This window comes from Bombus huntii, chromosome 6 (genome assembly GCF_024542735.1).
Source record: "Bombus huntii isolate Logan2020A chromosome 6, iyBomHunt1.1, whole genome shotgun sequence".
NCBI lineage: Eukaryota > Metazoa > Arthropoda > Insecta > Hymenoptera > Apidae > Bombus > Bombus huntii.
This window is the reverse complement of record NC_066243.1, coordinates 839,924-864,526: the sequence shown is the minus strand read 5'-3', so window position 1 is coordinate 864,526 and position 24,603 is coordinate 839,924. Positions and strand designations below refer to the sequence as shown.

Here is a 24,603-nt window from a genome sequence, read left to right as displayed (position 1 = left end):
TTACACGAAACAATCTCACCTGTATTGTACGATATATGTTCAATTTTACGAATTACAATTCTTCAAATTTCCTCAATAAATAAAACCAATGTCTCATTAAGTTATGACTTAACTATTGTCGCCTATTCGTTTACAAAAGCGAGGAGAGGAATTAGAAAACACATATTCTAATATAAAGTAGACCTTCAATTGCAATATATTTAAAAAAAAGAAAAGAAATTATATCTCTTAATACTAATAATAACAAAAATTTATTATTTAGTAAGAAAACAAGCACTAGTCTAAAATATTCATTATTTTTATTGTCAAAATTTCCATTTTGTTGGCAATTATTTCGCAAATATTTCGTGTCATCTCGACATTGAAATTAAAATATATTCCAAGTCAATGGTATACATATATATATTGTCATTGATCAAGAAAAAAGATTTTTAATATATTAGAATTCTTCTTCTTTGAACGTCATATGCGTACATACAAATGTAGCAAACGGATCTACTCTCTTTTCTTTCTCTCTCACTTCCTCGCATCCTGCTAGAAATGGAAATGTAATCAAAAAGTTAAAAGGACGCTCGTATCGCGATCAAGTCAAACTGAAGTTGCGGTTTTCTCGTTATTCTTTTTCGAATCGTTTCGTTATTAATTTTTGTAGAGTCGACGTCTCTATCAAAGTTACGTCCTTTAACAGTGAATACGGTTTCGCACAAATATCACTAAAAGCTTTATCGATAATGGATCTTTCATTTCGTTTTCTTCGAACAAATATTTAATTTAACGTCTCCTTTTGTAAGGGTTCGTACAGAACGCTAATAAATATGATGATTTTATAAACGTATTGTTTTTATTACAGTTTGAAATCTTCTTATCTTTATTGTGGCTATAGTACTAAAAGAAAACTGTTTGGTCAGAGGAAACCGAAGGTGTGTTTAGAAGTCTGCATATGTAACATGGATTGAATCGAAGAAATGACAAAAGAAGGAAGCTGTAAATTACAGTGCTGTGAATAATTATAGACTCAAACACATTTTCTGTATAATTTCCTCGCTATTTCCGAGAAACTAATAATATGTTAAGGAAAATTGTTTTTCAGTAGATTAGAGTTGATAGAAAACCCGTGGGGAATTGTAGCGAGAAAAATTTACGATCAGGAGAAACTAATATGTGCAACCTAAAAGAGTCTACACAAATAGTACACATTATCAGTTATAATATCACATAATGGAATTAGCTAGCTAAAGACATTAACAATTTTCGTTGTTAGATGCGAATTATACAATAAAACATACGATAAACAGAAGATAAATTTGAAGTGGAGAGTGCTATGAAATATTCAGAAAATTCAACCTAATAATCCTACGTAATATTGCAGTGAAGTTTAATATCATTTATAACACAATTTTGGTTTTAATTTAGGGTTGATCAAACATAAATAGATGACGTTGTAGATTATTCGGAAAATCCAACTAAATTATGCTACGTAATATCGCGTTGAGGTCCGGTATCATTTTGTTTTAATTTAGTGTTGATCTAACTGTTGAGAATTTTGTTGAGAATTGCCGAAATAATGGTATAGGAACACTAAATTTACATTTGGAATTTATATTAGAATAGTTATATATTTATTTGATAAACAATTTCAATGATATTCATCGATACGCACTTGCACGCGTCTCACCTTCTTCCATACTAGACTGCTAACTGACTGAACAGTTTACATTCCTTTGTTTTCGAGACGCCGCACAGACGAGACACACGTACTTCCACACACTCGTATTCACATACATGTATCACTACTGCGCAGCTAATCTAGTCTAGCGCATAAAATATACATATCTGAATACTAACATAAATAGATGACGTTGTAGATTATTCGGAAAATCCAAATAAATTATGCTATGTAATATCGCGTTGAGGTTCAATATCATTTTTGTCCCAGTTTAGGGTTCATTTAACGTGCTTCAATTACGGAAAACACCAGCGTCAAACATCGTCAAACCTATATAATTTCATGTATACATACGTTTTTACTTCACTGCTTTCGAAAGGAATCTGCTTCGAGTCTAATTCAATGTCACGGCACGACGATCAAAGCCTTCTGTCGAAGTAATGGGCGATTGTTCAAGAAGTCACGGACATATTCCGGAAACTCGGTATTGCGCAGGCTTCGTGCCACCGAATTCGGCTTTGTTCCTTGACTTTGGTCGAGAACGTTTGTGTTCATATCGAATCTCGCCAATTAAAAGTTTAATCTCAAAGAATCTTTTGAAGTGCAGCAAAGTAGAATTTAAAGCACTGCAGATATTTTTCTTCCATAAGATACTATCTTTTTTATATTCATTTTTTATACGGTCGATAGTTCTGGAAAGAACATTGGAATTCATGAAGGACCAAATGAGTCGAGATACTAAATAAGAAGATTCTCCCACGTTCTCTTTCCTCTTTTCTATTTATTTATTAAGCCGCAAAAAATTCTCCATAGAGAATTACATGGGTTTACGTTTACACGTAATGTTCTTACGGTGTAAATTTACTTCCACGATTAACGTTTAAGGTCCTTCCACGTTCTCGATGTTATTTAGCTTGTGAAAGCTTTCATTACTTTCATTCATAAATTCTGACTTCGTAAAAATATTCGTTTAATTAATAAAGGAACTCTTAAAGATATTTATACGCAGTACTGAAATATATTGGTTATAAAAGTTTGATGAAAGTCGTAAAAATTCTAAACGATATGAAGGTAAAATCATTTATAAATTTAAATGAGAAAATACTTCAATTTATCCAATAAATTTTCCAGCAAGAAAATACTTAAAAAACTATGCTAATATATAGAAAGCATAAAACTTTATTCGATACAAACTGCAAGTAATGCTTTTTCCCTGAAATGAAGAAATCAGAAATATTATTTCTTTGAAGTATTATACCAAATCCGAGGCACAGAAAGTAGAAAACCAGGTTAAATATATAATACACAGATACAGGCTGAGCAGAAACATATTAAGCAAGTGTCCCATATATGAATAAATGAAGTCAAGCATAAAATATACGAAATGGCCAGAAGTAGCGAAGATGAAGATCGAAAACGAGAATGGAAGCGGATGAACTTTATAAAAGGAAATCTAAAATCAAGGACACTATGACTGGAAGAGTAGATCCAGGCGCAGTATCAACCAATCCTCCTAATTTAAAAAAAAAAAAAAGAAAAAACTCGGTTTGCTCCAGTTTTGAAAAAGTTATTCTGTTTTGAAGGACTTCTACCTACGAGCCACTGTACATACGTACGTCATATTAAATCCGTGGAATTTATTCGAGAACACGTGAAATTACCAACGAATATCAGTGAAAATGCTTCTCATTTCGATCAATATTTCGCTCGAACGAACGGCCGTATGATTGGTCGAGAGGAAATAACATGTACAAGCTGAATTGGTAGATGGACGTGGGACAAGCCACGACTTGAAATTGTCCTTGTCTCTAGGGAGCTAGCAGACGTATACGTGCCAATGGTAAACTGACCCTAGATGTCCATCGTGTCGAGATGAAAAGGCCACGACGGATCTACTTTGCTCACGGAGTTCCGTTAGACGCACCACAACTATCAGGATCTAATCACTGAGTAGCATCAAACACTCGGTTTGTTCGACTGTGTCATTCGGTACAAATTGTCGGCGAGATAGACATCGCTGGTCCGCTGGGTCAGCTGATGTAGATATTCGGTTGGTTCGCCGCATTTAAGTTAGCCCCTGTTGCGTCTTGAGATTAAAAGCAGAGCGTTCGCTCTATTTTTAAGCAATGACGCACATTATTTCTACTGTATCAGGGGCATTCTGCAGAAACAAATGAAAGAACGTCTTCGACACGGAATCACGGCGAACACGTCTTTGCTTAGGTACACCAAAGATACCAAATATTAGGTCGTCCGAAAAGTGTCTTTCTTTTACAGACTCGTCTTTTACAACGATGCATCTTTATACAAACATGAAACCTAATCTGTCGAACGTTGTGATCTTTATTTTGATAGAACAAGATGGATCATACGTAATTCGATAAAATAATGTAAAACGGAAAATGTTGTGCATCCATTATTTCCTTATAAAACGGAAGAAACTTTTCGGATGACCTAATAGTAGCTGCAAATCCAAACCAGAGACGATAAAGGCTAATGGAAATGCAAGAAATAAGCGTCCTGTAAGTGAACGATTTATAGTCTAAGTATCATTAGGTATATAAACTAAGTAAATGTAAATTTAATGAAGTAAATGTAGATTTTAACCCAAAGGTAAACGTAAACTTAATTAGCTATATGAACCTAAGCTAAGCGGCATTTAAGAGCAGCAAAGAATAGTAAGATGATACTGATAAGATAATACAATCAATAAACAAATAATAAGATAATAGGTGATAACTAATACTACAATAAAGGATACAGTAGAACAATAGAATTTCTATTGTATCATAATCTGACGTATTTCCTCTATAATAATTTAAAATGGCTGTAGAGTATTGAGACATATCCTTGTTTTTCAATGCAGCGTTTTTCATCTTCGTAGCATAAATTTTTTCTAGTTATATAAAAATGCTAGCAGATAATATGAAATTTAATATAAACCTGAACTGAATTAATTAGCGAACGTGAATGCTATAATAAACACGCGCAATGACAAATACGTGTGAAACGATGTACAAATATTTATTGCAGGCAGTGTATTTTGCAATTTAACAATTTGATTTTTATTCACGTCATCGCGATATTTTATAGGAGCGGATTTTCGACGTAATTTTCCTCTGTCGGCAAAAGAATACAAAAAGTACTTGCGAAATAATGCACAAAAATATGTACTCTTTTATTTTTGTTTAAACCTCCGGCATTTTATCTATTTTCTTAATTTCGGTTTCGTTGTTTGCAAGCAGTAACTTAATAAACAAAAATATTTCCTTTTTCTCTACTTGTTTCAATTTTTTTATTGCATTAAAAGTTTCTTTGTGCTAAACCTGTACAAGATATATTTAAATCACTGAATCACTAAATATCGACTATTTACTTGTTGATAAATAAATAAAATTGAAAAATAATAAAGCTACAAGTAAATATGTAAAAATTAACTATACAGCACTGAAAGCAATGAAAGGAAGAGGGATTTCATGTAAAGCTCTGTTTTGCAAGGTATGTTCTAGTACTCTGAACTGAAATTATTATTTCTAACATAATTGAACCACGTTATAATATACAGTGGCTGGCCAAAGAAAGTTTCAATTTACACCTGTGTGACTTTTTAACAAATACTTTCTACCACGTTGCTAACAGTCATTTATTCTAGGAATGAATAATATGTATTCATAATTTAATTATTCTCGTCAAATATAATTCACTTTTTGCAAAAGCGTGGTGTTTTTTGGTATCGTTTATCCTTTAAACTTTCTTTTGTCCACTCTATTTATTGCACGAATTCCGCTTCTTTATTCCAATGTTAGCAAACCTGGATAAACACGGTATTAGCTTACTTGCAACTGCACTCGAGGCTAAAATAAATTAATTTATTTCTTCGAGCAGAAAATAAATGAATTTATTCGGGTTCGGCCTAGATAATGACAGTATACGGTTTTATAAATAGAACGCTATCAATTATCAGCTTTCAAGTGCTTTCATGAATGAATTTGTAGGCGAGTCTGCAAGCATTATCGCTGTGAAAGTTCTTTTTATAGAAAATAATTATGACAAATGGCGAGCCGTAATCTCTGAAACACGTTCTCGAATTATCGACGCTTTAGACTCGCGCGAGAATAAAAACGTGAAAGTTTATCGACGATGCCCGATCGTAGAGATTACAGAGGCGTGAAATTAATTATTTCACGAGCCACTCTTATCGCTCATGCCAACAGACATCTCGATATGGATGTATATCCGTAGGCACGTATTCTTATCCTCGCAGGATTCGATCGTTCAACGCGATAGAAGTGTACGATCGAAGGCAGGCAATGAGCGGCTCTGGCCAAGGTGAGACTACAATGCAAGATGAAGTGGATACACCCAACATCACGTTGCGATATCTTTGCGCTCCCTTACGATGCTTCAGATAGTAACTTGACCTTATTGCCGACCATGAAAGAGTTACATTAAAAGCACAATGTAGGTTTCCATAGTTTCTAATGTCGTTTTGAAATTATCAACACTGTGTACTTGATGATGCACTTATTGTAGTTTGAAAATACGTAAACAACTTCTTGTCGGCAACAACGTTTGATTTACAATCAATTCTCGCATTGAGAAGTTTCAGTAATTTTTTCTGGCGTGGCGCAGTGACATGGCTAATTATTTACAATAAGTTAATACTTAATATAGATAAGTATAATTTATAAGTAAGTAAATATTACTTAATTTAGATAACTAGTTGAATCTAGCGTTTAGGTCTAGCGGGTAGTGTCTCTTCAGCCTGCGGATCTGGTCCGACTTATCGAGTAGTCCAGTAATTAGGGGGTTTCGATGTTTGTTGACTCTTTTGCTATATCTGTCGCTATATTTTGCTATTTCCTCTTTGACTGTTGGTATGGACAGTAAACTTGTAACAAAAATTGTCTCGTTTGAACATCATATTAATATTCGGACGAAAGGAGAGCGAAATAAAAGAAAACAACAACGTGCGTCACAGTTACTCAAAACACGTATCGTCTCATTTGGAGTATGATTTTAGCTTCGCAATAATACGAAACTGAAGGTTCCAGGTCTAAGATTCCTGTCTTGTGCAAGAATATCTCAATGTTTCGTAAATATAAAACCCAGCTACGATTCACTACTATGTTGCGAGCGAATGATGGAAACCGTTGAAGGGTCAAGCAGAGTCATGGCAAAGATACGAACTACATACATATGTACTTACATCAGGTTTTAAGTAAACCACGTATCGTATTTAACGCGATTATCGTGAAAACACGATATTCGAAATTACAAGCCTTTAAGCAAGTCAATTGTACGTAATCATTAATAGTGAGGAATTTTTTCGTACAATGACAAGTAACGGAGATGTATGACTATCCTCGTGATTCACTCTGCAACTTTTATACGTCTTCTATCAGCAATTACGTACATATACAGGGTGTCTCAGTTACGAGGGAACTTATCGGGACAAAGCTAAACTATCTTTTAAAAATAGTAAAAGGAATCGAGACACTAATTTCGATGCTATGGAAGGTGATTCGTTGAAATGACGTTTCAAAATAAACGAAGATGAACCCACTCACATAACTTTTACATTATGCGGACAATCTTGTCCACCAGTGACTATTCCTAACTTCACAATTCTAATTAACCATACAGTTAAGTACATGGGCAATTTACTCGATAGAAGACTAATACGAAAGCGGCAGAGTAGAGCAAAGTGCAAGCAACTGATGTTAAAAGACAAAAAGTTCGACCGGTTAATTAGTAGACGATGGAATTTAAGACTGGGTAGAAAATTGTTGCTATAGAAAGCCACGTTAATTGTCATTTAGACCTACGTTAGTTGGAAGGGAGACCCAAATATAAACGAGGAATTGTAGCATATAAATTTCATTTCAATCTGTACTATTAAGAATAGTCAAGAAACCTGTAAACAATCGTCCAAAATCAGTAGTCACACGACTGTTGAACGTAAACTAAAAAGGCACTACCCCTAGAATTACACAAGAGATTCAGCTGAAACAGAACGTTCACTCGCATAGAATCAACTGTAAGTAATTTAAAATTAATCCCCGCATCATTGTAACACGTAAGCCTAACTTGTTTATAATTCTCAACGAGAATTGATTGTAATATACGGAATAACTAAAATGAAAAAGAAATTTCCAGAGGCAGATGTAACGATGGAAAGAATTTTCTTCTAAGAGCATCTCATTCAGCACCAGAAATGCACTCTTAGCCGATAACGTGTTTCTCCTAATAAAATACGATAAAAGAAATACGATCAATATAAAACATCTGACTGCCATAAACGTTATACTTCAAACTAAGGCGAATTCATTCTCTGTGGATGGAAATGATAATTTTTTCTCTCGTTATCGTTTATTCCTAATTCATTTGAATTGAAATGCCCCGAGTGAGACTAACGGGAGGCTATGCGATTACTGATCGAGGCTGCACTAAAACTTCGACTAAAACTTAGTCCCATGAATTGAGATTGCTGAGACCACTGGTTGAGTTTGACTAAAATAGATGAATGTGCTAAATCCCTCTGTTCTACATTGAACAACTATTTGTAAGTCTCCATTGAAACTGCACTAAGCTAACAGTCTGTGATTGTTCTGAGAAACCTCAGTGTTCTTTGCTAATTGATAGTCACTAATTGAACGTGCCAAACTGATTATGATCTTTATTAAACCTTGTCTCTCCCACCTGCCGCTTTAGAAGTTGACTTCTTGGTGCTGACAGTTCTCAAGGTTTCTGATCGGCTTCCTCTCGTAAAAACAATAAATCAATTAGCACGAGAAAACTCGATTTCATTTATTCGATAAAAAGAAAAAAAAACAATATAAAATCGATGGAACAATTTAGGGATTACGATGATCTCGCTGATTGCGGTTCAGGCTGTTTTTTTGAATAGAATCGATGCTGAAATTTCATTGCTAGCAAACGTTTACTTGTATCGCTTTTTCTATTTGTCTTCTCAAACTATGACAAGCCTTTATCAATGCAGAAATTGTTGGAAACGATTTTCAATAAGAGAATTTGAAACATTGTGTTTTTTAAAGTGCTCAGACGAAATAACTGCTGCATAGAGTGTAGTATATTCGATATTTTGTTCGATGTGTACAATGGACTTAACGCGAGTCTATAAATAAAAATCTATTGATGTTAGCTTAACAGAATATGGTGGTCAAGCTATTGTGCTTCCACGAACGATTCAATGAAAATATCGGTTGCGTTACACAAACAATCGAAAATAAACAGACTAAGCATAGCAATAAAAAATTTGAGAACTTTTAGGCTATATAAAAGGCTATATAATAATCTAAAGGCAAGAATATTTATATTTTAATCCTTTATCTATTTTTATGTTTCACGTGTGTCGTTTATTTTCTTTCTCTTTAATTATACATTATTCAAATAAATATCGTTTCGTATCGTTATTTAAAATACACGATTTTTCTCCTTTTTGTTATTAATACGAAGGTTCCATAATATTCCATTGAAAAATATATAAAAAAAAAAGCGGAACATTGATGACGTTATTAATGGTAACTCGGGGCTGTTTTTACCTCTTCAACGTGAATACGAACGCGTAAAAAAAATACGTGACAAATACTTTTTCCAAAAGTACATCATATGCGAGTTTCTATCAAAATCGACACAAATATACTTACAATAAAATCGTAAAATGCCAAAATATCGTGCAAAGCAGAAAGTTATAGGATATTTAAAAGTGACACGATGAAGTCGATAGTCGTCGGCACGTATAACGACCAGCGGCTTGGTTCCTGACAGGACGCCGATAAGAAAGTAAAAGGCAACCCTGATAGTCAACCTCACCCTTTGGCTTGGCCCGCCCTTCCTTCTGCCATAAACGATGATGACATCCATTACTACTAAGTCAGAGAGATAAACGATTACAGAACCGAATGTGAACTTACGCACAGACCAAATCTTTCATCAAAGATACAATCGGATTTTCTACCCTCGACAAAAGGGTGTAGCTTCAAATGCGTTAATCTCTCTCGTAACTGACGCTCGTGATCGAAATGAAAGAAAATGCGTGTATGAAGAAGATGTATGATTTAATGTATTGGTGTAACTCTTGCTTCATGGAGATTCGAACATTATCAGAAACGTCGAATGTGTTGGTTCATGGCATTAACACTTTGACTGCCACGTTGGTCATATTTGACCGGTCACGGTTTCTCTTGTAATGCCATCGTGGTCTGGTGACCAGAAAGCTTGAACTTCTTACAATTGTAAAAATTGTATAAAAATTGACAGATAGGTATAATTGTATAAATATTGACAGATAAATTGAATATAACCGATAAATAGAAGATACTTTGAAATAAAAAGTGCCCCATTGAACAATTGAACATTTTTATTAGAACATCGATAAAACAAAATGAGAACAAATCTTGTATCTAACTGTGCACTGTGTTTGCATCCACGTCTTTCAGGGGTAATCTACGAATATTATTATAAACACAGCTTAGAAAATAATCGTAAATGCTGCTTTATAATCGTATAATTGAAGTTAGAAGTGTGAACATACCTTACTATTACATATAGAACGAGCAAATACCGTTTACTAATATCTTCTACACGTTTCGACAATATATTCTGGACGTTTTGCTTACAACGAAATAACGAATGCGAATGGTTTGTTGAAATAAACGAAGCCTCGTTATAATATGTCGCTATCAACTGCTACCAAGGCGCCACGATGGTCACCCGTGACCACCAATAAGATAAACGATCCATTGGGGAAGAACGTTGTCTTACATCATCGATTTATTATTATTTTGACAATATGTTTTGAACAATAAAAATACTCCCGTGGCGTTCTGAGCGAAACATGTGATTTCGGCGTGGCATCAAAGTGTTAACGCTTTGGATTCGGGCAGCGATGTTTATATACGTTCTGTATATTTTTATCGAATCCAGTCGACGTATATATACGTTCTGTAATTTCTATCGAATCCAGTCGACGTATATATACGTTCTGTGTATTTTTATCGAATCTAGTCGACGTATATATACGTTCTGTAATTTCTATCGAATCCAGTCGACGTATATATACGTTCTGTAATTTCTATCGAATCCAGTCGACGTATATATACGTTCTGTATACTTTGATCTAATACCGGGAAAACTTATTTGCAATTTTGTAGCATAGTTATTTGTTTTAGTTATTTATCTATGAAATGCGGTGGGAGAATTCGTCTTTGATCTTGATACTGGAGCTGCACGCTGATTAGTGAATTCTAAGTTGCATGAAATTAATAAATATTCGTCTTTGAAAATTTTTGTGTGTACCGAAATTCCTCGGCGCAAAATCGAACGGAAGGAATTTTTACATTAAATTAAGTATGTTTATTTCTATATGTTAATAAAATTCACTTAAACAGTAAAATTGTTTGTATGGTTTGATAAAATAACAAGATGTAAATGTAGCTTAGAAAGTAAGTTTCGCAGCTGGTTTCGAGTAACTTCAAGCTTCAAATTGACGTATAATGAATGTTATAAAGATTTATTGGTCATATAAATGAACGTTTTTAACTCTTTGCTTGACGAATAAAATTTGAAAGATTGTCTAGACATGCTCAATACGGTTTTATCAATTACACAGTCCACTCTGCAATAAATATACAAAAAGACGGGAGAACTAAATTCTAAATTATTTATACAATATATTTATTATACATTGTATAATCATTTATACAAGATTGCTATATGGCACAAACAAATAATTCAATCTCTCTCTTTTATTTCTTCCGTTATTCCCATCTATTCTGGAACGTGACATGAATAGGTCAATCATGTCAGTCTTTGATAGTTATAAGAGTCATGCGATAGTTAACGAGAGATTATATGTATATATTGCCGCTCCAAAGTATGTGGACACTTGGTTATTTTTGACAGAAAGCAATTTAGTTGAAAGATTACAAATAGAAAGATCAAGAACGATGTTAGCCCATCCGTAGTGAAACGTGACATGAGTAGGTCGCATCGTGTTAGACTGTGTGATAGTTATGAGATAGTTATGAGGTAGTTACGTGATAGTTAACAAGAGATTGCCTCGCTCACAAGTATGTGGTATTTGTTTATTTTTGACAGAATACAATTTAGTTATAAAATTGCAAAGACCCAGAAATTAAAATTATTTTACAATATCGTGACACGATCAAATTTATTTGTAGAGTTAATATACAATAGAACATAGCCAACCGTAATAGAAAGATTGATCGTTTGTTCTGCTATCAATTTTTCTGGGGCTGTTGTAGGACAATAAAAGAGATTTTCTCGTTGCTTTTTAACGAAACAATATATTTTGTACGAATTTTTATTTTCTTCGAAACTTGACAACATTTACGTGGAAATTTATTATTATAATTGCGATAGTCGTACCTGATTACGCGCTAACGAAATTTCAAAAGGTTCGTACAGTGTAGATAATATCTTCATTGGAAAATTCTGTGTTAAATGTTTAAATACTTTCGTGAGTATCTCCTGCGATCGCATCAATTGCTGCAAAGTGTTAGGAAAATGTATACGACAAAAATAATCAACGGTACACCTAATATCAGAATTCCCTATAATGTGTACTCAAACATGCAGTGTACCCAAGACGACGTATCCATAATGAAGATGCGTTCGTTCGCAAACAGCTGCAGAACTTTCGTAATCTGACACAGAAACTCAAATACCAATTGCAAGCTAAGCTGCCGGTATGTAAGCCCGAAATATCATCAACTAAACTTCATTCGTCGTGTATAGCAAAAAATGTATAGCAAATACGCGTCTATAGTAGGAAGCTGAACTTTGAGATTAAAAGGAAACTGTGATTGCCTGCTTGCTACACACACATTATGTACATATATACACACATATATTCCTGTACGCGAGTAGTAAATTCAATCACATGCGAAGTTCGAATTCATCTTAACAAGTCAACATTCCAGATGTTTTAAAGACGCTTCATTAAGCTGTCGAGTACCGCTTTGGAAGCGCGACCGTGGCCAAATGTTGTTGAAGTATTCGCTGAAAGTCGCCTTCGAAAAATTAGCTGCGTTATAAGAACGTGCGCTGGAAATCAAAGTAGAAGATATAAATGACGTTAATGTTTTCATAGCGGTTTTCACAATGTGATAATCGACGTATTAACGCGTCACGCGTTATCGTATTAACGCATCAATTATAAGCTATCAACAGGTACCTAATATGAGGTAGCGGAAACAATGGTATTTCAATTAGGAGGATACCGAAGCAACTCAAGTATCATCGTTTAGCAAAATTTGCTTTTGCCAAACTATCGTCCAAATCAAATTATCATGTCGTTTTGCACGTGGATTGACAGATAACTAATTAAGGCCATTCATTTTTGTTTGGCAAAACTGTAGATTTTTTCAACAAAGCTGCAGCTACTTTCTATTAACGTCATTGTTATTGGATAATGATCTTTATAATATAATGAGATCGTTCTCCTTGTATACCATTTGATATAAAACAAATCGTAATTGACACTTGGAATAGTTTTGAATAAAAAAAGCTGACGTAATATATTCAACGTCGTCTTTTTTGGCGGAGTTTTCTATATGGGTAAAAAAAAGTGCCAATTTTCTTTTTGTACGATGTATTTTGATCCGACGAAATTCAAGCAGGGCGTTTTTACAAATGTCCATTGGAAAATTTTTCCTTCCATATTCGGAGCTATTTTTAGTAGAATTTTTTTCTTCCATGTGCGCTCTGATTTTATTTTACGATTTTTCTAGGATTTAATTACTGGCTGCCAGCTGTACCCTTATTACTTTATTTTCTATTTTATGGAAGAATTATAAAAATCGACTTTATCCGGGATGAAATGGCACACTTGTGTTCCCTGAATTCCTTCCAATGTGTCGCGTTACAAAGAGCTTTTTTACAATTTTATCTTCACCATTCTTATTATTATTCTTATTATTATTATATCATTTATATACTAATTAATCAGGTGCAAGAAATTTGATACTCGAAAAAAGTGAGACGTACACCCTAATAAATAAAAAACATTTCGCTGGAAAATAGTAGCATTTGCGAGTACTTTTCTCAGTCGCTGTACGTCTCTAATTACGCGACATCTTCGCTATTTACTAATAATGACAACTTTCTTATTTGTTAGAAACAAACTGCGGATGTTTATGCATTTATGGAAAATTTCAAAGTGCAAAAATTTGCAGAGTGCGGGTAATAGTAAAAAATGTACGCAATATCCAAGGCAAACAATACATTATAATATCCAATCGGTGAAACCAATTTCTACCTAGTTTGCATCTTTTTTGAATTACGAAAAATACGAATTTGTATAAACATCCGTGGTCTAGTTATAAATAAAATTCTTCTCCATTTTAGGGTCGTATAATTAATCAACCGAACGAATAAAGCAAATATTAAATTCAAGCGACAAGCATGCAACGATAGCTATTTTAATATCTTCATTCAAAAATGGGCTTCAGAGTAAACATTCAACAGGCATGAAGTGAGCCAAAAAATCATCTACTATTGGTCTCGTGATTTTGGAACTGAATATTGCGCCAAAATATTTCTCATAGTAGGACGTCAGTGACAACAAATTTTTAAGTTGAGCTTGCAATTAGTTTCTGAGATATGGAAGGTCCAGGAACTGCAAATTCATTGGTCAGCCCCAAACATCGAAGAGTAGCTTTAGATTGCGAAGAATATGCGGTGGAGAACATTGCCACATTTTTCTAATTACCAGCTAATTAAAATAATTGAAATAACCGAAAAATTCCTCTAATTTCCTTCTCATCGTCGTAGAAGATTCGCCAACTTGACCAAAAGTTTGTGCAGAGTGCGTGCAGTTTTGTCCGCGGAACGATCAACAGAAAAAGAAAAACGTGATCGATGTCCTGGCCGTTTCTCAGCGGATTGGAATTCATGAGAAACTGTTCGCTTGTTGAATTTTGTATAAAGAACGTTGGAAAGAGATTCGGGGCGACGCACGCGGATTCCGATGCATCTCGTCCACCGCCGGTTTATCTTCTTAACCGCGGCCCACGTTCTTCCGTGTAAAAGAAGGTCCAGGTGTGGAGCACGGACGACGCCAGACGAACCTAACGGTACCTGACCCCTTCTACTTGTCTTGCTTCACCGCCGTTTCTACCTGACCTGATTTTCTGACCTACTGCCAACGGCGCCATCCACGCTCCCACTTGCACACACATATCCCTCCTCTAATTGAATTACGTCTTTTTATCGATGCTTTTTGCTGTCTCTACCGGACCTGGTTTGCTTTTCCGGTGCGTCAGTTTTTGCGCCACCGTGACACATGTTTGACAAAACAACATACAAAATTGTAGATCTTGAACCTTCATGATAATCAGACGATACACGGTGGACAAGAAAAGTACGCCATTGAATTCGTTGTAGAATTTACGTACTGATCGGTCAAGTTCAAGTATTATTAAGTTTCGTATCATTTGGAAGTACTTTCATACGACTGAAGAAACTCGGTGCTATGAAAATGAAATGTGGGACTCGACGATTAGGCTGCGGATCGGCCTGCAAATTCATAGCCTTGTGAACGTAATTAAAAAGCTAGAGCCTCGATGGAAAATTGATTTATGTACCAAGTATCGCAGGAAGCACTGTACTCTGCTTGTTTTATATATTTTTTCGTGTACTCTGCATTTTCTGCACTTTTTCACATTCACGTTTCTTATAAATGCATAAAAAGCAGTCTACTGATGATAGAACACTTCATTGGAAAATAAGAGTATATAGAAATACTTTTTGCAGCCACTCTACATACAAAAGTCTATTCATCCTGTCAGGGCACAAACACTTCGTAAAACTGGAGTTGATGCAAAGTAAGAGTTTACACATTCTTCTTCGCTACCTATAATTTCTCGTTCAAATAATAGGTGTTTCCTATTGAGATAAGCGGATTCAACTGACAGGAATTTATTCATCCGGGCACTAATCAAAATTCTCGTATCGAAAATTTCGTCGAACCAACCTGTACCGTACCTGTTGTAAGAAAGAATTATGCGAATAACTAATAGGATAGTTAAACTTCCCTACAATCTGTCCCTACAAACTGTCCAATCTTCTGCGAGTTTCATTACAGTAATATCAAAACAGGAATATCGAAATGACACGGTACTCTGAGAAGGAAGTGAAAAAGATACCAGGAATACCAGAGAAATAGAAAATCGTACATACATAGAAACAAGTATAGGATGATATTAGATATTATGAAAACCTGAAATTCAAGATAGAATTCGAGTTAATTGCACTAGGATATGAAGAAGTTGCTAAACGTGTTTCTTCCAACGTCCCGTCATTCGAAGAATTAAAGATCCTAAAATAAATGCATCGAGAATTCGTACTTTTTTTTTAATTTCTCTACGAAAGAATATCGCAACACAACGTACGTATACGGGGTGGTTGGTAACTGGCGGTACAAGCGGAAAGGGGATGATTCTACGCGAAAAAAGAAGTCGAAAATATAGAATAAAAATTCTTTCTTTTTTCTAATTTTTCCATCGAGACAACGATCTACAGTGAGATCCGTTATAACGAGACGTGATAAAATGCACGCATACCGAGTGAAAATTCAAAGTCGATTTTCTCGAAAACAAAGCCTCAAACGAAAAATTTTTATTCTATATTTGCGACTTCTTTTTTCGCGTGGAATCGCCCCCTTTCTGCTTATACCACCAGTTACCAACCACCCTGTATAGCAATGCTATGATAATATAAATACAACGATGTACAGATTGTAGCCACTGTATCAATGTTTACACAACATAGAAGAACACAAACTAATAAGAAGGGTAGCACAACTAATAAAATGTTTTTTCTGAGAAGCTGTTTCGATCGACGTATCAGAAGTTTAGTTTGATTTAGGCAAATATTTCGACACTTTTATCATGCTTATTCTGTCATGCTCTTTACAAATGAAATTTACGAGCAGAAAATCGTTCCATTGTCGGAACACTTTTGTCTCCTTGTTAGTTCGAGGATGGAAAACTCTACCATGTTGTAAGATTCAATTATCGGTTCTTAGATAATGTTCAGTTTCTTCGGTATGAAATTATAGCGGAAAAATGTGCTTGTTTATTTTCTCCAGGTGTCATCTGTCTGTCTCTCACCCTCGATAACTTTCTTCAGATGACGTAGGCTCGTGGAAACGGAAATCTCGTGTAATTATACGGAACATTATCTACGATTCGACGATCATACAGCGAGATTCTGACAACTGCGGAGTCGTCGTAGTTGCAATACAGCGAAGATCGCGCAATTATAGTGGAAACTGAATCACGACATGTTCGCCATCCGTGACAAGCTTTTGTGCCAGCCTTTGTCTCTGAAACTTTTGACTTTAGCTGGAACTTCTCATACCGCATTCAGGAAAAGCTCCTTTCCTCTGCCTCTTTCTTCTCTTCCTTTTGCCGTTAAGATTGCCTCGCTCGAAGCCCACTTTACCGACTTGTCAGCTAACTTCTACAACGTGACAAAGCTCCTGCATCTTTTACTTGTCTTAGTCAACTTCTCTTTCGTCCCTAACTTCATTCTTCTTGAAAAATAATATTTGAACTGCGAAAAATGATGGAAGCCGCGAAGAGAAGATTATCATCTTTGGCAATTTGGAAAATAATTAAGGAATCGTTGACCACAGATAGACACACGCAGTTACGATGAAATGATTATAGAAACGTGACGAAAAGCGACATCCTGAAGCGTGTAAATCGAATTAGCGATGGTTCTTTTCGCAAAATATAAAGAGAGAGATTCGTAATAAACTGCGAACGAAAATTGGGCAATACTGGAACGTTAAAAGAGATACATAAACATAGAAAGCATATAAAAATGTATAGCATTAGAGAGGCAGAGACATTAATATCAATTGAGTTAACGTACGAAACATCATGAGTTTATCATTTTCAAAAGGCTTCGTTCAATCGATCAAGTTATTTCCTTCCCATTTATTTCATATCAAAACGCTTCTTTCTAACCATTAGATGATATAAAAGTCAAAGAATCAAAGCAAGTGGACCGATTTTATTTCCTACACTTGAGATCTTCATATAAATTTCCATATTTTAGTATTTACCAACGAAAACACATTCTCGAGTACGAGTTTTCCCACGAAAAAATTCCTCGTTTCAAGACGTTCTTCAGATTCCTAGCGCAATGAAAATCATAATCAATCTATCGTCGAATTCTAATTTCAATCGCCTTTCTTTAAATTCAAAATGAATTTCCCGTGCCATACGAACGATTGACATAATATTATCGAAGTAGTTCGATTAAACTGTCTTACTCCTTTTTGCTAAATTAGCTAAATTCAGCGGATTCAGTTTTACACATAATTTCGCCTCATCGATATAGTATCTGTCCAACGGAAATGTGCACCAAACTCGCGACGAAACAAAGAGTTTGAAGATATGAAATGCGGAACACAGGTTTCTTTATCTTTCTGCAAAAGCGTCTCGTTTAATTTCTAAGCAACAGCTAGAGATTAGCGAAAACTCACGCTAACTTGTACAGGTTAGAATCCAATAACGTCCGTAGATTACATGATATTCCATTTTCGTGGCAGTCGTACGTGGCTACGTGGTGTCCTGTGTGCGACAAACGAGTAAGCAACAGAGGAAAAGACACGAGCGGGCTCCTTGCGCACATTCGTAAATCTCATCCGAAACGTTCTAATCAATATTTAATTCAGGTACCAACTGCTCTTAAATTTCTCATAATGATAACAATAATTTATTCGATTCCGACGAACTTTCTTCATTCGCTATTTTTCTGTTACGCTTCGGTTAAATTCTCGTATGGTTACTGTAAATCGATAAAGTATACCTATGAACGATAACGTATATTTTATTTGCCATAAGTTGAAGTAAAGATAGGTTCAATTGACAAATAAGTTAATAAATTAATAAATAAATTAGGAAACAGAGGAATCAAAAGTGACACCTAAACAAACATCAGCTTCGAAGTGTATCGATACCACGGATTCCAACACTAGGAAGACCGAACAGCGAAAAATTTATGCCACTCGTGGTACGTTCACTTAATTCATTAAGAATCAACGTTGCATCAACGCAACATGTCATTTGTAATTTCTTCTCAGTCGATCCTTGTTATTCAACTCTGTCAAATCGATATTGTAATTGTAAGAAGGAGTTCTAGAAATCGGTACAGTATCTTTTTATTCTGCTTCCATCTAGATCCTACGAGTTTAAAGAAAGTTTGAGGAAATTGAAATATCTTACAGCAACAAAGAAAGAACTATACCTGTTCACATTATAGAACTTCTTTTCGTATCGCTGATTTTTAACGATCTTCTGTATCGTATCTATCATTCTGATACATTTTTTACATCTTGGAAAATTATTAACTTTGTTTATGTGGTTTTATTTCATATTATTTGGCCTTAATGGCTTAAACATCGATTGTTCTTCGAGTTAATCGAAGAAATTGCCCAATTGTGTTTGATATTCTTTGCACAGTGGACACGTGGAAGTCGCACGACGAGAAGAAGCTTTGCCCTCGATGTCAAAAGGAAGCAATACCGACCCTTCACGCTCGGGGAGACAAGTTGACGACCTCGCATATTGGAGCCTTATGTCTTTTAGGGTAGGTGAAATATTACAGTCAAATATTCCGACATATAGAAATCTAAAGTTTATTCGCTTCCTCCATATTTCATTTCTTCCGATACTATAAGTAATGCTATAATATATTCACCGTTTGATGACTTCATATACGGTAGCGAGTCGTTCAACCGTAGGGTGAGTCATGAAGTCTATCGCGAGTTACTTATAACATCGAAAGACACGAAGAATCGTACCATCAAAACATGTAACGTTATATAACTCAGAAAACACTTCAACATATATACATTGCTTCTTATCTGTTGAAGTAATTACTTCAAGAAAAACTCTACGTTTTTATTTACGTATATTCGTGACCTGGAGACTGCATTACGCAGAAATATTCCAAATAAGGAGCGGTGCATATTATTGTGTCCTTGAATATACATTATGTTTTGGGTTGCAAGGTCTAGGAACAATGGAACTAATAAACAGATTTCTATTTATGTTCCCTGTAGCCTCTAGCCAAAGCTATAAACTTAACTTTTTTGATAATGTCCTTTTGCTATAAATATATGAACGTGGTCCCTATCATTCCATTGTATTGTAACATTAAGAGAGTAAGGATCTAAATCAGCATAAACTTGTACATTATACTTATACCTTTGATTATTTCAATATACTTTTCTATTACAAATTCATCCATTCGTTCTTCAATCAGTCAACTTCAACCTCAACACTATCCATAAGTATATAGACGCTAACATATTTGTAAATATTTGTATAATTACCTTACTGCAATTTCTTTTGTAGATTTATTACGTTGTCCTACGATTTTGACGTTATCTTTGCACGATATTAAGCAATATTTGTTAACGAATAATACCATAAAGTTATCATAAACGTAGGCAACAGAAAATGTGCATATATGAGGTGATAAAAAATAAGATTTGAGATCATTCTGTTATCTGTTTATATCTTGTAAAGCTTTTTTCTTTATACCTTTGGATGAGATTTAAGATTAATAAATATGAGAGTAGAGCAATGGATGATTTTAGCTCACTTATCTTCATGACAATTTTACTGACGTTATTAGTTAATTAATAATAACGTTAATTCATAACGATAATGCAATACTAGTTGATATTGTCCAAAAATAACATCAAGATCGTAGGAAAACTTCATATCTCGATGAAAAAGCGAAATGTTGAGGAATTAATCATCAGATTGTGTGGCAAATATTGACGTTTGATACTAAACAACTTCCGTTTGAAGCATTCGTTGATGTAACCAATAGTTTATTTACAGAAAAATTTAGGTGGCAGGATTAAATTACTCGTCCTGCATACTTTGAATTTGTCCTTATAAGTAGACTGCAAATTTTTATATATAAGTCATAATATTTAACACTAGAATTACCGATAGTTAACACGAAGCTATTTCTACTAGAATCAATCAAAATGACTGGTCTTTAAAAAATACGCAATAATAGAATATTTTTATATTTATTGATTTATTACTTTCTTACAGAAGCAATTCCATGTTATATAGTACATTTTTGGAATTATTAATCCATCTAGGACCATGATCCCTAGACGAGGGTTGACACAATTTATAAAATTGTAGAACTAGTTATTTTGACTGATGTGGTATTTCTAGTGTTAGCATCTAGCGATCTAGCGACAGATCCGGAATTTTCCTGATAACTGATATCGTCATATCGAATGATACGCGGTAAAAATTGTAATAACGTGTGGCAAGTTGTACAAAACGGGGAAACTGGTTAATTGGGGTTCGATAAACAGATTGCAGGACCCTTTTGGTATAAGTATCCTTGATACAAAATTATTTCGAGTTTGAATACATAAAAAACAAAATAATATTCATTATATTATTCTTTTAGTTATCGTTGCGAAAGTCATCACATTATTGCGAAGAAAATATAACATAAAGTAGGTATTTGAAAATAAAATCGGAAAACCAGTCAATTTGATTGGTATGGTAGTTCTAGTGTTAATCAATTGAATCCAACTTCTGCCTAAATCTTACGCTTTAAATTGCCTTTATACAAATACGAATTTACATAGATATCCGCGGTCTACTTGTAAGTTTCGTATCAAGGCTACAATTTTGTATAAATGTCTAGTTAAAATCAATTATTATTCCATTAATGCAAATGAATGAAAATTAGTTTGAATTTACGTACGACAATGTTCACTTGTCACTGGTTTTTCGGAGAAATGTCAACCATTGCAATTTACGCGCAAGTATTAACAACATATAATATTATTTACTCATTTCTATTCAATTTTCATGTTATGATGGATGTTTTAAAGATTTGATTGTAGAGGACTTGTGTAGAAGATGGTTGATCCTGAGATTGCTCGTTGTTGAAACCGTCAAATATATTTAAAATTCTATTTAATTTTAATTTAATTTAATTTAATTTAATTTAATTTAATTTAATTTAATTTAATTTAATTTAATTTAATTTAATTTAATTTTAATTAAATTTCTATTTAATTTTCATGTTATGATGGATTTTTTAAAGATTTGATTGTAGAAGATGGTTGATCGTGAGATTGCTCGTTGTTGAAACCGTCAAATATATTTAAAATATTAAATAAATAAATACAAATAATGTTCGCAAAGATGCTCGTACTAACAGTGCATGACTCGTTAAGACAGTGTATAAGTCGCAAAATAAGATCGCTGATAACTCGTTGATAATTGATCGATACTCGGTAGATACAGAGATACTTGTAGATACTCGTAGATACTCACTTGAATCGCGCGATTGATTGATCAAAAACTGGTCACCTTACGATCGCCTGTTTGTTTATACTGGTCGGGGGATGTTTTTCCCGGAGTTTATTTATTATTACATTATGTGCATCCTAACGATGTTGATACTCCGAGGCAAAACAACAACATGATTCGAGTTGTTCTCTAGCTCATGTGCTGTTACATGATCGTGAAGCTTTCCGACTTTATAAATTACTTTATTCTTAACAAAATATAATATGCGATACGTGACGACTGAAATAGACGGATATGGTGTGACAGGGCTGTACTTATTTTAATTGTAGCCATTTTATGTGTGTCACAGTTAAAACTATAATCATGCAGTTATAACCCACACATACTTCAACCGATTCCCCATTAATTTAATGCTAATTTGAAGGATTCATTTTTGAAATTTATAAAATATGCAAATATTTAATATTTATTCACAGAGTTCAATATTTAAATTTGCGAAATATCGGAATTTAACGTTGATTCAAGAACTCCATTTAAATTACAATATATCAGCGTTTAAATTAATAATCCTTTAATTTGAAATAGCCACTTCTATGTATGAAGATTTTAAATAAAATTTCAAACTGTCTTCAAATAAAATACGTCACGCAATTAAGAGCACGTATTCAATTCAACTAATCACACAATCTGAAAGAACAACGTTTTGCATTGAAAGAACCATATTTTATAAATGATACTTATGCATTCTCATTCTTACTATTTTCCATATTCGTCTTCAAGTTCACCCGATTATAAAATATCGTGTTCAGAGACGTTGTAACTCAAAAATACCAGTATTCCCATCGACTTCGTTATACCAATTAACGAGTTAAAATCGTTTCTTGATACGCATGAATGGCGATTATTCGGAATTTAGAGCTGGCAGATTTTTGGCTGGTGTACAGGTAACCAACATTAATTTTATACTCGCTGTCTGCTGGTTCAGCTTTCCGCGTCAGGATAAAAGATTAATGAGTAAACTGGAAACTTCAAGCACGGCTTCTTCAATTTAATCGAAAATTCATCGCAAATGCTCCATAAATAAGCGAGTTCCATAGAAGAACGTACAATTTCAGAAACTCTAATTGATTTAAATAAAAGATACAACGTACGTTTGCAAACGAGAAAACGGGGATTAGTATGGATTGAAGTTTTACATAGGTAAATAAAAATCTTAATAATGTTCCTATGTCTGACGATAAGTAGAAGAAATTATTTGATCATCACAGTAGGAATGACTGATGAGCACATTTTTGTTAACTTCTTTCTCTTAATGTCGCTTTACGAAGAAAACGAAGCATTTTAATAGAAAAGGACCATTCTTGTTGGCTTTTTGCTCTTAATGTCGCTTTATGAACAAGAAGAAGCATTCTGGTGGTGCAGTGCATTTTTGTTGACTTTTTGCTCTTAATGTCGCTTTACGAATAAAAGCAAGTATTTTCGTAGTGAAGTATATTGTTGTTGACATCTTGCTCCTAATGTCGCTTTTCCAGAAAAAGAAATATTTTCATACGACATAATTGAAGATGAAAGGACCTGCCACGTTCAAAAATGTAATCCTTTGAAAAGTAACTGACAAATTGATCAACATTTTATCGCAAAGAGCGACAGATGTTTTAATATCTTCAATTTTATCTTCTTCTTATCTATTTCTATCTGTTTTAACTTACGAGAAGCATTACTTTTAGAAACACGAAGAGAATGAAAAGGCGCGTGTTTATCCTCAGAAGCAAATGAAAAGATACTTTTGATAACGTGAAATTTACGACATAGGATTAATAAGAGATATTATTAATCAAATTTCACACTTATTATGAAATAATTTAGTGAAATAATAATATTAATAACAGTTCCCATTTCTTTGTATCTTTTACCGAATTGTAAACCGTTCCCTTAGAGAAAATGGAATTCTTGTCTTTCGGTTCTCGCTTATCTTACTTTAAAAATAATTTTACAGGACGTATTATTAGGTTGTCCGAAAAGTGTTTTCACAGACACGTCTTTTACAACGATGCACTTTTATACAAACATGAAACCTAATCTGTCGAACGTTGTGGTCTTTATTTTGATAGAACAAGATGGATCATACGTAATTCGATAAAATAATATAAAACGAAAAATATCGTGCATCCGTTATTTTCTTATAAAACGAAAGAAACTTTTCGGACAACCTAATACATAGCAATTCATGACACAGGTGTTGGCCACTCTGCTTCGTACCACTGATAATGAAACGCTCGAAGAAGGTTCGCATGCTCTGCCCTCTTTGTGGATACATGTACGGCAGCTTTCAGTATAACAATACCGGGTTAGCACCATGCAAAACAGATTCTGAAGACTCACAAGTACGACTTTCATCTCCGCCGAGAAGCTTTCGTTTGTACGCGGCGAAACAGAAGCATAAAAATTGATGGCAAAAGTGTATTCTCGTGAAAAATTCGTGTATGAAAATATATATTGTAATTATATGAAATAATCCTTTTTCTAATAAACAGACTGCGGATGTTTATGCATTTTTATGTTCTTGTCAAT

General features: G+C 34.2%; 2 protein-coding genes across 3 annotated transcripts in view; one reads left to right on the top strand and one right to left on the bottom strand.

Annotated features, from left to right (window-relative positions):
* Window positions 1-24,603, bottom strand: part of LOC126866468 (CCR4-NOT transcription complex subunit 6-like) — a 516,829-nt gene that overhangs the window by 210,896 nt on the left and 281,330 nt on the right. The gene's annotated exons all lie outside the window — the stretch shown is intronic.
* On the top strand, window positions 14,315-24,586 carry LOC126866742 (uncharacterized). Its single transcript, XM_050620677.1, has 6 exons — window positions 14,315-14,392; window positions 15,467-15,537; window positions 18,224-18,401; window positions 18,628-18,739; window positions 19,189-19,315; window positions 24,269-24,586. The coding sequence occupies exons 1-6, from the start codon at window positions 14,315-14,317 to the stop codon at window positions 24,480-24,482; spliced, it is 780 nt and encodes a 259-aa protein (XP_050476634.1). The 3' UTR covers window positions 24,483-24,586.